Source organism: Trachinotus anak, unplaced genomic scaffold, assembly GCF_046630095.1.
Source record: "Trachinotus anak isolate AG129_WGS33_773 ecotype Australia unplaced genomic scaffold, CSIRO_AGI_Tana_v1 ptg000012l, whole genome shotgun sequence".
NCBI lineage: Eukaryota > Metazoa > Chordata > Actinopteri > Carangiformes > Carangidae > Trachinotus > Trachinotus anak.
This window is the reverse complement of record NW_027273863.1, coordinates 8270332-8285862: the sequence shown is the minus strand read 5'-3', so window position 1 is coordinate 8285862 and position 15531 is coordinate 8270332. Positions and strand designations below refer to the sequence as shown.

The window sequence follows — 15531 nt, the reverse complement described above, 5'->3', positions numbered from 1 at the left end:
GGAAAATGATTTGTCAGTTACATTAGCAGTGAGCCACACTGACTGCTCTCACCTGATTTTTATATAAAGCTTCACATCGCCCCAATGTAACACAAAACTCATAATACATATAGGTCTGAGCGCACGTCCGTTTAAGGAAGATGAAAAGGAGTAGATGCAGTGAAATGCTGACAACATCGCCTCCAGAGGAGAAGGCTCCAGGTGGGGTTGTCGGAGCGTGGCGCTCCTTCCCACTGTACCTCCTCCAGGAGACATAACATGGCTGGGTGAACTCCCCTGCGCGGGGCCCTCATTCTGTGTGTGTCACATCCCATTTGTAACACTCACGACAGGTTACACACACACACACACACACACACAACACTGAATCACCACTGCTTTTGTTTTTGTCCCTGAGATTTATCTCAGACTTATTTGAGCCGTGTAAAAGTCTCCCACTCAAGAAGACACTGTGTGGATACTGTATAGGTGCGTGTGTGAGAGTGGGTGCGTTGTCATGTGTGCAGTGGATGTCTAAGGTATTAATGTTCAGTAAGTGACAGCCCTGCCATCTACACTACAGTAATATTACCTGTTTTTATTAAGTATCACATTTTCCATTAGGATTCCATAAAGCATTATTACTGTGTATGTCACTCTCTATCTCTGCTGCTATAACTCACTTCTGTTATTTCTCGCCTTTTCTATCTAACCTTCTTCTCATGCTCCTGTCGATTTCCCCTTCAGCCCACCACCTCCCATGACACACACACACACACAAGCCTAACAATTTAAAAACTCTACTAATTAAAGCAGAAAGTCATTGCAAGCAGATGGCATGAGATGGCCTGGGTAATTATTGCCAAGTGAACCACGGCCTCTGTAGACCTTGAGTGAAATGAGTAGCGAGCTCAGTTGGATTGGGGTAAGAAGCTCAGACTCTCAGAGAGAAACTGCACGACGTGGGCACATCTGGACTCGCAGAGGCCACTTAACGGATCAACCTGAGATTTTCAAGGTCTTTGTCATGTGATCAAATAAAGTCTTAAACGCAGTCTTAATCTTCACACACTGCAGTGCCATATGTTCTCTGCACTGCCCTCATCTCTCCTTTTGTTCATCACAGGGGAGTCAGATTAATCAACACAATATTAATACCCATGCAGGGATTTGGGTGAATGGGAATGAAGGGCCTGTTTGGGAAGTTAAAATGTGCAACTTGGCCCTGAATAAAAATTTTAATGTGCTGTATCATCTTCCCGGATTTGTGGGGAAGATCTTATGAATCTCATTATTCTGCTGAGGAAGGTGTTGAGCCTTTAAAACTCGTACCCCAGGGTCTCTCGGTTTGCTGCCACTCCTACCTACAAGAGTGATAAATAGGTTTTGAAAATATGCGTGCAAGATGTGAACACGTGTATATTGTGTGTGTGCTGCAGGAAACAACCGGTGTTTTTTTTTTTTTTTTTTTTTTTTTTTAATGTTAGGACACCACTAATGAGTTTATACACTTGAGGGAGGTGTTGGTTAAAAGGATCACAATCACAGTCAACAAAGGGGCTCACATTCCAGCTCTCTAATGAGGACACAAGTGGCACTTAAGCTGCTGAATAATAACAATCAAAAATGTGTTGTTTTTTTTTTTTTTCATGGTGGCAAACTTAGACAAGGGACTGGGTATTAGGGAAACGAGGTAAAAATAAAGGGAGTGACACATGTTTGAAGGAACAAAAGGAGGAGAGGGAGTGTTTGTCTCAGTGGCGTAATGGGGTCAGCTCATTACGTTCTGCAGGAAAGGCGAGAAAGAATGTTAATGTAGATTTTTGAAGTGAAATGCAACGAGGGTCGCCGATTGTGAAAACACATTTACCCCTGAAACACACAGCCTATTAGAGCGGCGCTGTGAGATGTTTCTTAAATTCTTTCGATAGCGTCAACAAGCCAAGATGAGCCGTTATTGGTTTGACTTTGTTACTCTGACACAGGAGATAATTGAGAATGGGGCAATTAAACAAGATTTAGAATTAGACACAAGGAGTTTATAATCTGAGTGCTTCTCGTTGGCTGGGCTGCAGTAACAAGACCTCATCACAGATAACTCTTCAGGTGACCCATACTGTAAATGTGAGAATTAGATTTCAATGTGATTTAATGCATTTTGAAAGAGAGCCAAAGAAAGAGAGATAGATGGTTGGTGTAAAAAAGGTCTATGGCTGGACAGGTCCCCTTCACTTCTCATGGTCCCACTTTTGTGCTCTCTATATTTAATGGTTTATAGTTTGATTTATGCATTAAAGTCTCTCTAAACAGGCCAGTCTTTATTTATTATTTACTTTTTTATCGAGAAGAGATGTGGTCTGTGATGATTGAAATATTATAATGCTCATCTAGGGAGTAAAGGTACAATTGACACAAGAATTGTAGAGCAGGGTTCCCAACCTGTGGACCGCAGCCCGTCAGGTATTGCAAGTGGGCCGACACATTTCAAAACAGCATAATGTTTTTTTCTTTAAAAACATTCAAGATGTTTAAAAAGATGTTTCATGTTTGTTTATTCTGGTATTAAATCACTGTGATAAGACACTGTGGAGACTGTGGAGGTGTCCCTCATGTTTCCTCTGCTTTCAGTTCAGTCCTGATTGTTTGTGTTCATGAAAATGAAAACTGATCTGAGAACTCATTACTTGGCCTCCATTTTGTTATGGGGTCACCAACATTTTTGAAATTTTCACCGGGGCCAAGTGTTGGGGACCGCTGTTGTAGAGACACAAATTAAACGTTGCTGCAGCCAAATGTAAGTTTGAGTTTGAGCGTCGAGTCTATACAGACTGGTGTGTCTTCGCTAGTGAGTTTCATACTAAACCTGCCAACTTAGATAAAAAAGGTGATTGTGTTTAATCAAGTGCAGTATTGAGGCTCAATAGGAGAGAAAGCCACTACTAACTGGTGACAGAAATGAAGAGTTCTACAAATGACTTTCTCATTACAAAGAGAAAGTAATACACACTATTATATGTGAACTACTTTCTGTAATAATCTGTACGAGTTTTGTCTGTCTGTTACCTCATTAATAATTCAATGACCATTATCGTTCGCTCCTGTTGTACTTGAGTGAGGATATAAAGCTGGATCACACATATCTGTGGTCTTAAATAGAGCTGCAACTAGGGATTATTTTTAAAATTTCATAAAAATAATCATCTGGTGACAATACAAGTGAAACAGATAAAAGCTGACACTAGGCAGAATGCAGATACAACACTGTGATGTTAGTTGTTTACAGCAGTTCCACAACAGCTTTCAACTACATCTTCAATTTTGCACATTGACCATATACAAACCGGACATATACTGGGCTTTGACCTAGTTTTGTTTCTCCTGATTCCATTGTATCCACATTTGAAATCAAACCTACATTTGTACAATGGAATAAAAAAAAAAACAAAAACATATGTGTCATAACCAACTGTGAACACCCCTGAACTTTACTGCCTTTGAAATGAGTTGGAGTTGGAGCTCGCAGTGAGAGCGGAGTTGGAGTGGAGTGAGCTGAGCGCAGCAAAGAGAGACTCGGCTTGCTCTCTTCCCTTACAGCCCGTCAGCTAAGCTTAAGCTCCCTGCACATCTCTGAACGCTATATCTAATTTGAAGCATCAGAGCCAAGACGGGGCCAGCTTAGGAACAGTTGTGTCTGTGTAACAACACTGGAGGGCCCAGCTGAGGGCCTTTTAGCCAGTGATTTATTAGATCATATTGCGGGTCCCTCCTGCAGTACCAGACTGAAGAAAATGAATGGCTCTGACCTCTGCCTGCTTCTGGCACTCTGGCCGAGCTCGCCGCTTAGTTGCTACAGGTGGACAGTGTGTTTGTGTGTGTGTGTGTGTGTGTGTGTGTGTGTGTGTGTGGAGTGAGTGCATTACATGACCCTTTGAACACAGCATCTTGGAGAGAATTTGAGTAGCAACTGGGCTGTTGCATAAAAATTTTGATCACACTCAGGTTTCATCTTATCACTTAAACGAGCCTTTTCCTGACACGTTTTTGATTTCCAATCCTCAGCACACTTGACATGTTTATCAGCCTGTGGCCTTGCTGGCTGGCTTGTAGCTCTCTGTGGTAAACAGGTTTGCGAAGTAAAAGGTTTAACTTCCCTGAGCCTTCAGTGTTCAGCAAGCAGCATCCATTTCACCGCTCTGTGATGGAAAAACCTGAAGCAGAGATTAGACTGTTTTTGGAGACCAGCACGTGGAGGGATGGGGAGTCAGACGGGAGGGGGGTAGGGGTGGGGGTAGCACAATGAATAAGAGTCAAGAAAATAGGGAAAGTGGAGATAATTAGTGAGGGGTATCAGGAGAGAGGGAGCATCGGAGAGGATTGCGTAGAAATAATGTGAGAGATGATGAGCCTGATCTCCTCTGATGAGGAGGATGATTGCAGGGATGCAGATAATGGGACCAGTTTCACGACAGAGCTTAAACCCGACTGCAGACTGACAATGCTCTCATGCCGTCTTCAGCTTCCTGCTCTCACTGTTGTTATTCTCTGTTTGTGCTTTCTCTCTGAGCAGCCAGGAAAACCTGCGCCCCCGCAGAGTTCGCCTGTTTAAACGGCCAGTGTGTCCCAGGACGCTGGCGCTGCGACGGGGAGCCGGAGTGTCCCGATGGCTCCGACGAGGCCGAGGAGACCTGCAGTAAGTGAAACCACTGAGCTGCTCACATCAAAGGCCGCCTTAAAACAATACCTGAAATTTCTCAAGACAGGACAACAAAGCCTGACGAGGCAAGAAATCTGAAATTCTGTAAATTTAGCCAGATTATCTAAACCAGTGGTTCTCAGTCTAAGGCGCATGACCACCATATAGGGCCACAAGATGATTTCAGTGGGTTGTGAAAGGGTTAATTATTTATATTTCATAATATTCCTTTTCTTTTCATTATAAGTTTCTCTTGTCTGTCTTTTAACACAGAGTTATTTCTCTTATTTTCTGTGTTTTATATTTGGCTTGTTTTTCATTTCTTGTTTTCCTGATATGTGATTTTAAATTGTTTTGTTTACACCAGAAAGACTAACGCCCACTTTGTGGAAGCTAATGAGGATCCAAAAAAAGAAAAAGAAAGAAAAAGATTACTGGGAGAGGAAATAAGAAAAACTAAATTCACCTACCTAAAATTATGATTATTTTTCAGACTTTTCAGTCTTCCAAAAATGATGAAATAAATAGTCAAGTAAGATAAAAATCACTGTATATTTGATGACTGCTGCTGAGACAAGGGGTTCCTAGTGAATGTTGCAAGTCAAGCGAAAGAAAATAAAACTTTAAACCAATGTATTTGAAGGTAAAACCAAAAGTGAGTGCACCCATACTGTCAGGTATAATCCCATCATGCACAGGGACTTTCCATGGTAAGTAAAAGTCAAAGTTGAAATAAGTTTAATTAAAACCTGCATGTTTGTCTGACTGATTGTGTCACACTGCACTTTTTGTCACTATGTTACCAGATCTAAGCAATTAACCTGCTCAATCAGGAACTACAAAAAACGACCCAGGCTGAATGATATTTTCATTTAAGCTCTTTCCAAATAGTGTGATTTTTTTGAGCATCTGCTCTGCTTTGAGCATTGACTGTTACAGCCAATCAGATTCTTGACTCTTAGAGAAAAAGAGCTGTGGCTGGATAATTATGCTGGCATTTTGTGCGTTGCATCTGGATACGCAGTCGCGCCATCATGTCAGTCACTTTAGACAAGATTTAATTTGACTCTCAAAGAAGCCGCGTTCAGGTGGCTAATTTCCCTTGTTATCTCAGCTCCGGCGGCAGTTCAGCCGCCTTCTCGCCTACCTCCACTCGCCCACGCACTTCCATTCTCAATGCTGTCTGATGGTGAGTGCAAGAAAGGCCTCGATTACTTCTCTGCCAAGCTGTTAGGGCTGAAGATCTCTGGCTGGCTCACTTTTAGCCAGTGCCAGTCTAGTGCACCCACACACAAGCCCTGATGGGGGTTAGGCGAGTTGACGTTTCCACAACCAAGCAGGGACGCATGAGTGGGAGGCTTGAACCAATTATTAATTGTTTTCTGTCTTTCTTAAATGCTAATTTCTTTTTCTCCCCTGGCTCCTGGCTTCTCTCTGGGGGTTACAGATATCAGACAGAGCTGAAGGCACTGCACTGATAAATAATGATGTCTTTGGGAGAAGCAGAGAGCATCCATAGACTGAAATATAGCTCCCGAAACAGGCATATCAGGTCTTCATATCACATAACACGATGCCTTTTTAGTGTGGCAAGATCTGGACACGTAAGGGACAAAAACTCCACAATATCTTTACATAGAAAATAGTTGTTTGCTTCTATATTATTGTTTAAAATCTCATTTACAAGACCTTGAACAGTTGTGGGTTTGGTCAAAGATACTCTATACAGAAGATAGCACATTACAGGCAGCGCCAGTGGTATGAAATGGTATCCACTTCCTGTCTGCTTAGTGGGCGTGGTTGTGATTGCTTGTTTATGTCAAACCATATTACAACACGACACTAGATACATTGTGATTTTGTGCCTGATTTTGCCGCTCATTTATATCCACTAGTTTAATATCTGATCAGCCCGGTACAAGATAGTACAAGTTTTATTTCAGTTTTAACTTTTAATTCATGGTTTCTCTAAACCTCTGTGGTTGGGAAGTGAGGTCTACAGCACTGCAGCAGTGAAACCAGACCAGAACTGGCAGAGAGATTTAGACCTGATCTGTCAGTCTGGAAAATGCCATTTTGATAGGATGTGTGGCCTGTGAAAAATTGATCCAGTATTTATTTCGGTGACTATGGTGCGATCTGTGATCAAGTTCACTTGTCCCATTGGAATGAATTGAGTCAGTCCTGCCGCTGGTCTCCTAAAGGGGCGGGGAGCTGGAGAAACACATGTGGCACGGTTACAGGAAATAATTGAAAGTGAACCAAATCTCTGGTTTGGTTGCTGCTGTTTGATGCAAAAAGCATGCTGGGATACCTGCTGCTGGGAAGTCCTGTAAATGGGTGTTTGGTCTGCACTTTGCTAAATGTGGACTTTGATTTGGGACCATACTTGGGGCAGGACTGATGATGTTCACAGTTCCACATAAACACAAGTTGACTTAAAAAGGTGACTGTGGCATATCACAGGCGACAAGGGAAAAAAAGGAAACTACAGGATAAATAATGAACCATTTATGACTTGCAGAATAAGGATTTATGGTTGTACGATTTATTGAAAGATTTAATAATAATGTCTAGTCAGAGTTTTCAGATGTAATAGAGCAGGATGACGATGGTGTTGTGGAATGATATTGTGCAACCTGTTTGAAAGTAATATTTTTGTTTCAGCCACAATATCCTGCTTTGATCTTTAAAGTCTTTTTTAAAGTTGCTGTGGGAGGGAATTAAAATGCGTCCAGCCGAGCGGGAAATGAATCAAGAAAAAGCCAAATGAATCTTTCAGTGGATATTCATTCTAGTTTTGTTACATTTTATTGGTTGTGGGTGTGTGGGTCGGTTTGATGAATAATGTAGCAGCCAGGCTAAGCTTCTAATGTCACCCCCAGAAAGTTGAATGCAAGGAGGGGGACATGAAGGGACCTCTGAAGGATAACAAGTTTATATTGGAAATCCAATTAAAGATAAATGAAGGAAGGATTCATCTCTTGGCCGCAGAATAAAGAGAAAGAGATCTGGGCTGAGAAGAAAGCCATTTATATGGAAATCCCTCATGCATTCACATAATGTTGTAAAAAAAATTCCTGAACACCAACACTGAGAAATTTTGGGATTTCTGTTTTGCTCTGCAAACAGAAATCATTTCACTTTGATGCAGTTTGTCAGCAACATGGTGGTTTTGTTTCAATCAATGATCTTTTCAGGTGTAGATTGATACTTTATTTGCTGCGCTGTAGGCAGAACAGACACATTTATGTCCTCTTCCTCCTTCCTCCAAAAGTCAGACTATAAATACAGGCAGTCATCACCCTGCAGCATGTATCCCTACTGATTACGTGTTCAGATGAGAAGCGTCAGACCGAGGCTGTATCCTGAACAGAGGGATTGCTAATGAGAAGCACTTCATCACAGCTGTCTTTCTGTTTGAGTGGATCCAACTGTGCCATAATCACAATGAAAAGAAAAGAGAAAGAAAAGAAAAAAGAACTCAAGGATGGACATTGTGCAAATATGCCTGCAGTATCTTAAGCAACAGCAGCCAACCTACTCTTGAATGGCTCTCTCTCATCATCTGTCTCATTAACCTCATTTCACTGGTAAATTACCTGTGTGTGGCAGCCACTTGGTGGAGATTACACAACCGTAATGAGAACTGTACATCTGTCAGCGAAAACCTCGACATGCTGTATTTTTCTGATTAGACTGAAGCAGATGCAAAAAAAACCCCAAAACAAAACAAAAAAAAAAAAAAAAAAAAAAAAAAACAATCTCCGACATGAAAATTTTAGCATATCTCCCTCTGAAGTGGCACCAGCATTAGCATGTTGCTGAACACCCCAATCCCATGCAACACTTCACTTTGAAAGCAAAAGCTACCAAGCTTCACATTTAACTTTGCTAAAGTGGAGCTTGTTTTTCCGTCTTAACAACGAAGTGCAGGGCAGAATTTCACACAACCTGCATCCAATCTCTAACGTGACAGTGTGCGATGAGATTGGCATTATGTAAATACCAGCAATTGGTGACTGCATGACTGTTTTACACGGGCTAATTATGTATAGCGCAGCATACACCTTAATGCATCATGCTCCAGTTATGCCAAAGCCTGATAAGCCATGCTGTTGTTGTCACGTGCAGAAAACCCTCAACTTGTATTTTATTCAAACCCCCCCCCCCCACCTCTCTCCTATACTTTCTGTCGCATTCAGTTTCACGTGTGCACAAACATACAGTACACACATTTGCACACACACAGACACACTCAGCTAAGTCATTTTGGACCCAGTGCTGCAGACATCTGTGCCAAAATCATTCTGGCTCACTGAGTGGATTCTCAATTACACGCTGGAGTAGCGTTACACTGGCGTATTAAGAATTCAAATTTGGGCCACACTGAGTGAGTTACTTGTGAGTGTTGAAAAATGAATGACTCTTTGGAGAAACATGTGAAGTGCCAGGGCCTGTCGTTTTCATATCAGATTAATGTGTAATCAAGGAGGAACTGGGCCACCGCAGCCAGCTGTGCAGCAGCTTCTCTGCTCTCCGGCCAAAGCAGTGACATTTCTACGTGCTCTTGGATGCCCCAAGTCCCTTTTAAGGATTACCAAGAGGAGGGTGAGTGTTAGCTACTTGACGCTTTCTGACAAAATTGCTGAGTTCAGCTCAGTTCTGCATGTCAGTTTGTGCTCTGTGCTTTTGAATTCATTTCTAGGGGCTGACAGGCGTGTGGGAACTTCACAGTGTTTCCTCTTGCTTGAGAAGTCTTTCATTAGAAGAGGACATAACCTCCAATTAGCGTACACTTGAAAAAATATGAACTATTCAAAAAGATGGAGCTCTTCATTTTATACCCACCATATTGTCCCTTCAGTTTGGTCTTTAAAGTGTTATGTAATTTGCAGTGGATTGTAGATATAGCTCTGGGTTTGATGAAAAACAATAAACCTCTATTGAGCATCGAACCTCTTTAAATGTTTTCTGGGGGAGTTAAAAATAAAACGTGACTTTTAATTGACTTTGTAATGGGGGAGGTTTTTCTTTGTAAAGATGTTTTCTGCTGCACATTTTATGCTACAATACATTTATGCTACATGCTACAGTGTTCATGTCGACAATAGTAGAATAAGAAAAACACACACACTGAGAGCACTGCTGTACATGTATAGCACATTTGCTATGTGGCTCTTATGCATAGTCTTTCCATTCTGAGTGTTGTTTTTCAGTTTAGTGTCTTTGACACTTTGTTGCATTGTAAGTTGTTGATGTGTTGCAATAGGGGATTAACCCTCAGAACCAGGTTTTTACCAGTTACCCACTCAGAACCACAGCTGGTTTTCATCAGTTGCAGAGCCTGACAGTGTTGATCTTTTGAGGTTAATGCTGTATTCTTATGTTTTTACACCGTATACTGTTACACTTTATATAATAGCGTAATAGCAGGAAACAGCTGCACTGAACTTCAGTGGGCTGCTCTGCCTCAAAAAAGAGCAAAGGGCTGAAAGTAAGACTTTACCTTTTGTGCAACAGGTTATTATGACCCATGGTTAAGTTTTGTTGTTAGACAACATCTAGTGTAGTAAGTGATTGTGACAGGAGCAAAGGGAAAAGTGTGATGAGATAGCATATACAACGAAGTCCATGTCAGGACGAGGTTGGGGGTGGAAAGATGGTTCAACAAAACACAGGACTTTGACAGAGGAGAGCAGTGTTCGATTCCCATGTGGAAGTAGCAGTTTATGTTGTTTCTGTTATCTATGACCGTTTGACAAAGTTAACCACGTTGTTATTATTGTAACCACGGCAACAAAGATCGTCTAATGTTTAGGAAGTGCTTAAATCACGATTTTTTCCTAAACCTAACCATGACCGTTTTTGTAGTAACCATGGTAATGAAGGTAAGTGCATTCTCGATACATCCATCCATCATCTATCCCGCATATCTGTACAGGGTCGTGGGGAGGGGGCTGGAGCCAATCCCAGCTGACATTGGGTGAGGGCAACCAAGGTCGTGTACATCTGCCACCATAGGGGCACTATTTCAGGAGACACTCCTATGGGTTGTATCAGAGGGTTGAAAAAGACAACGTGCATGGTTCTTCAGTTTGGAGGACTGGTTGAATTCAGTAGCTTGTTCCACCATCGGGGAACCACAGATGAGATTAGTCTGGACTTAGATTGCCTTGTGTGCAGGGATGGCAAAGCCGGACGACATTCTTTGGAGGAACGCAGTGGCCGAGAAGGGCCCAGAAGTCACTCTGAAGGGAAGCATTAGTGACTTGAATTTGATTCAGGCGTTCATAGTGTTTAGTGTGAATGGTTATCTATATGTGTTCACCCTGTGATGGACTGGACCCTTGGCCCTGTGTCTGCTGGGATTTGAAACCAAAATACAAAGAACATATTTCAAACTGCCAATATATTAATCTGCCGTTATTCAGCTAATGAGTCTCATACAGCGCTTGATAATAACCACAAGTGCATGACACAGATCATTACCTGCTAATGCACTTTGCTCAAAATAACAATTTCCTATCTTGTAGTTTTCGACCAGCGAGTGTGTTCTCCTCTGCAGCAGATCTATAATTCAGAGAGGAGGACATGGCCACGCTAACATGGTTTAATGAAGCAATGAATCTGAGGATGACTCATGTTATCAGAGAGTTTTGTACCTTTTTAGATCTGAGGGAGGGAAGCTGATTTGTCTCCTTCATCATCAGTGCCAGAACACTGACGAACACAGGTGCACTTGTTTGGGAACATGCCTGCTGTACAGAGACATCAAAGCCTTGCCATTGGAAAAGAGGGCTGCCCCGCAGCAAGTACATCACAATATGTGCCCTTAAGTGTTGAACAGTGACATATTTCGAAGTGGAAGCAGCTCTATAGAGAAGTCAGGCTGCCACAATATGCTGAGCATACAGATTCATATCTAAGAGCTGTCACCATCCGACTGAAGGATGAATCACCACTGTACAAAATCTATTAGTAATTAAAAGCATTCATTTATATAAATAGCTTACAAATTATTACTTCCATGCCAAGCTACAGTGTAGTGTTACATTTATTATGAAACTGGAGTTCATTACATCAGATCAATTTAACTCTTTTTCTGGCTACACAGGGCTAATCAGGTCTTTCACAGTATTATATCACATGCCTGGTGACAATTGACAAATTGAAGAGCCTCTCCACGTCTTCACTGAAAGACAAGTTTTGACAAGGTCAACTGTGATGATCAAATAAAGCAATAAGCCCCCAGAGGCCGTACAGTGATTTTAGAACAGCTAGGGGGAGGCACAGTGTGAACTGTTATATATGGTTTTATAAACGATTACCTTATATTGCACGCACAGCAACGAAAAAAATGCATTAACTTACTGATAACAGATAATCATTTTTTCCGTCAAGCAATGTAGTTCTTCGAATTATTCGATTATTAACATTTATCTGGATATCGCCATTTATGGTGCGACTGTTGCAGTAGCGTTCAATGATGTCAACACACATGTTAGCACACATGTTAGCACTCCTGCTAACACTGCAGGGGTGTTACAGGGCAGTGTGTTTTAATTAGGGTACCGCTCCAGCATCTTCACTTGTTGTAGTTGGGGCGCCAGTAAGATTTGCAGGAATGATTCACATTTATGCCACCACTTATGACATGATTTCTCTTGCCTCCGGGCCAACATCAGAGAGGTTTTGTTCAGTGGTGCTTCACAAGCAGTGGTTGATGTAGCTTTGTCTCAGTGCTTTAAAAAACCTCTGGCAACATGTAGCCGAGGAAGTCCAGCCCCACCGCCTCTTTAGTATTCTCAACACTGGGAGAAAGAAAACAAACGTTTCCATCATGTTGCAGTCACATTATGACCACATGTGTATCTACAATCAGTAACTGCTATGCTCACTTTCTCCTTGCTGTCACTTACCTGCAATATCACAATATCAGTTCACAACGAAATCAGCCATTTTGGTTCTGATGTAACGTGGTCACAGGGTTTGTGTTTACGGTGTTTTACAGCAGCGGCTCATCATTACCAAGGATCGGAGCTATCCATTTTATAATGAAAAGTATAGCTATTAAACCATTGTACTGATGACATGAAGACTGCCTTGGGTCTAAACAGATCTCCTGCCAAAACACCACAGCGGAGATGAATCCTCATTTTTCACTCTGATAGTAAACAACAGCAAGGAAGTCAGTTTGTCTCTGAGTAATTGTTTTTTATTAAGTTGCCTCCTTCTCGAGCTAAAACCCCATTACCAATGTCTTTATGAAATCTGCGGTTTCACTAGTCAATAGCTGTCATTAGAGGCGGTGAGGTGCCCCTGCGTTTGCCGTAGTGAAGTTCTGTCTCTTTGTTTGGATTTGGAAGGAAATGCGCTCACGGTTCATTAAAGAGTAATCAGTTAAAAGGACAGGACAGCTCGCCCTCCACTTGGTGGATCCAGATTGTGCTCAAGTCTGCACTTCCACCTGCCCTTCTTCCTTCATCTCTCTCCACTTGGTATGGATGGCTTTGATTTTGCTTTAGGATAAGAAGCTGAAAGGTCATACAGCAGTTTGTCTCAGTGTCCCTTCCCCCTTATACAGTATCTCGCTCTTGGCATCTCTCCCTTCTTACAAATTCCTTTTTTCAGTGCTGCTTTGCTCGCTGTCTCGCCCTTTCTTTAATTTTCTCCACCTCTTTCTTGTTGTCTGTCAAGTCCTTTTTGGACCTACATTAGTTTGAATTCACTCAGGCAGCGTCTTATTTCCACTTTCAAAGATTCCACCTCCTTGTCTCTTTCATCTCAGACATCTCTTAGAAACACTTCCCCTGTTTTCTCTCTGACCAGCCTGTCTGTCTTCTGGATTTCAGACATTACTCAGTTGTAATCATTCATTGTAGCTCATCATCCCTCCCTGTCTTTTGTCTCCTCAGTTAGTTCCTTTTATTAAGCTTGTTTGCTCACTTGACAATTGTGTTGAGAAAGAAGTGAGACATTTTTCACTGATTAGTCACTAACAACATCAAAGACTGGCACACATGCTAAATTAATAGTTGTGGTGTTTTTTGCTTTGGTAATACACTTTCAAAACTTCCAGAAACAGAATACATTTCATAACCTGTTCATGAATATCAGCCATGAGGGAAATGACTTGCCAGAGGTGGCAGGTACAACAGGATGTGCCAAGGATGTTGAGTGGCATAGCATGAAATACATTAAGATTTTCTGCGCTGACTTCACACTGCAATTAGCTCAGAACTACAATTTGTGGACTACAACATGATTGTAGGTAGTTGTTACTCATCAGCTCAAAGAACAAATAGGAATACAGTTTCCCCTGCGTCCGAGGTGTTGCTTGCTGTAGAAACAGTTTCTGAACACTGCAGTGGCCAGTGTTTTCTTTTCTGTGGGGGCAGGGCCCAGCTGCATCAGCCACTCTTGGTGCTTGGGCTCCCCAGGCACCAGCTGCCTCTCTGGCCTCCTCTCCCCACTTCTCCTCTGTCACCCCTCCATGCTGCAGGGTCAGTAACGCTGAAAAACGTACCTTCGTAGACAGTCCAATGGTGGTTACCTCACTTCGCCCACTTTGTCTTTCAGCTGCTGGTTATCCTGTCACTTCTCATGGTTACACATCTCAGTCAAAGATGAGTGACAAAACAACAAAGCTTCATATAGTTGCTCTGGACAAATATATGTAATGTAATGCATCCTGTTGGCCTAATGGTTGAAATGCATATACCAGTTCCGTTCCAGCTGGGGGCCTTTATTGCACATCATACCCCTGTCTCGCACCCTCTGTTTCCTTCATGCATCTACAGTGTCACTGACACAAAATGCCAAAAAAAATGAAATAAAAAATACAGAAAAAAGAAGTGCCAAAGATATGTTGTACTTTATGTATGTACTTTCTAAATAGTGTAACTATCCCATAGTTTGTCTGCCAGAAACCACTTTCACCTTTTAAGGAAATTTTAAGGATCTTTATTAACAAATGTTTATCACTATATCTTTGTGTATCAGTGTGTTTTTGATTTATGTTGAAGAATATGACCATCTATAACTGAAACTGTAAATTGCATATTGGTCAGAAATCAACACGTTTGAAAAAAACAATATGAATATCAACTACAATCTCAACTAATTTATCTGACTTTTAAACTCTCAAATAATATGTATTGGTATTGATATTAAACTCTGGTTTTAACCAGGATATACTTCAAATACTACAAAACGAGTTAGCATTGCTATTCTGACCTGGAAGAAAAGGTTTTCTTTTTTTTAAACCAAATAATCTAACTGTAAATAAGTGCACTGCACTTCAGGGTTTTTATCACTGGTATCACAGAACCTGAATTTACACTGTAGTGAAAAAAATACAAAAAAACAAATTAATACAATAAGACACATTTTAACACAAAAAACCTTTAGACCCAGGAAAAAGGCACCACAAAGGAAAGCTAGAATACACAGTACATTTTGAACTTACTCAGTAAATGTAATGGAATATGCTATATACAGTTGCTGATTTAATAATTAAAGCCCCCTGCATATTGGATTTACATTAGTTAGAAAGAAATTTAATTTTAGTCTAAGTGCAGCATTGTAATGAATGTATTTCCATTTGAACAGATGCGCTTTGCATAGAAATATGGCTTGGGAGACATTCTCCCTGTCTGGTCCAATTACTCACAATGCAGCTAACATTGCTAGTGACAGCATCAGATATTTTGTTCTAACCTCATGAATGGTATTCATTACGGAGGTTGTTCTCAGTCATCTCGTTACAAATGATCATCCTGGGACATTGTTTGTCAGCTGTAACGAAGCTGTGTCATTGAGACCACATGACTGTCAAAAGGACTCCGAAGTTAACT

At 41.4% G+C, this 15531-nt stretch overlaps 1 protein-coding gene across 3 annotated transcripts in view; it reads left to right on the top strand.

Moving 5' to 3' along the window:
• LOC139629119 (low-density lipoprotein receptor-related protein 8-like) overlaps positions 1-15531 on the top strand; it is an 84077-nt gene that overhangs the window by 25236 nt on the left and 43310 nt on the right. For all 3 annotated transcript variants that reach the window (XM_071491526.1, XM_071491525.1, XM_071491527.1), the window contains exon 3: positions 4547-4669. In XM_071491526.1, coding sequence (XP_071347627.1) covers positions 4547-4669 — 123 coding nt within the window. The remainder of the gene's footprint in view (positions 1-4546; positions 4670-15531) is intronic.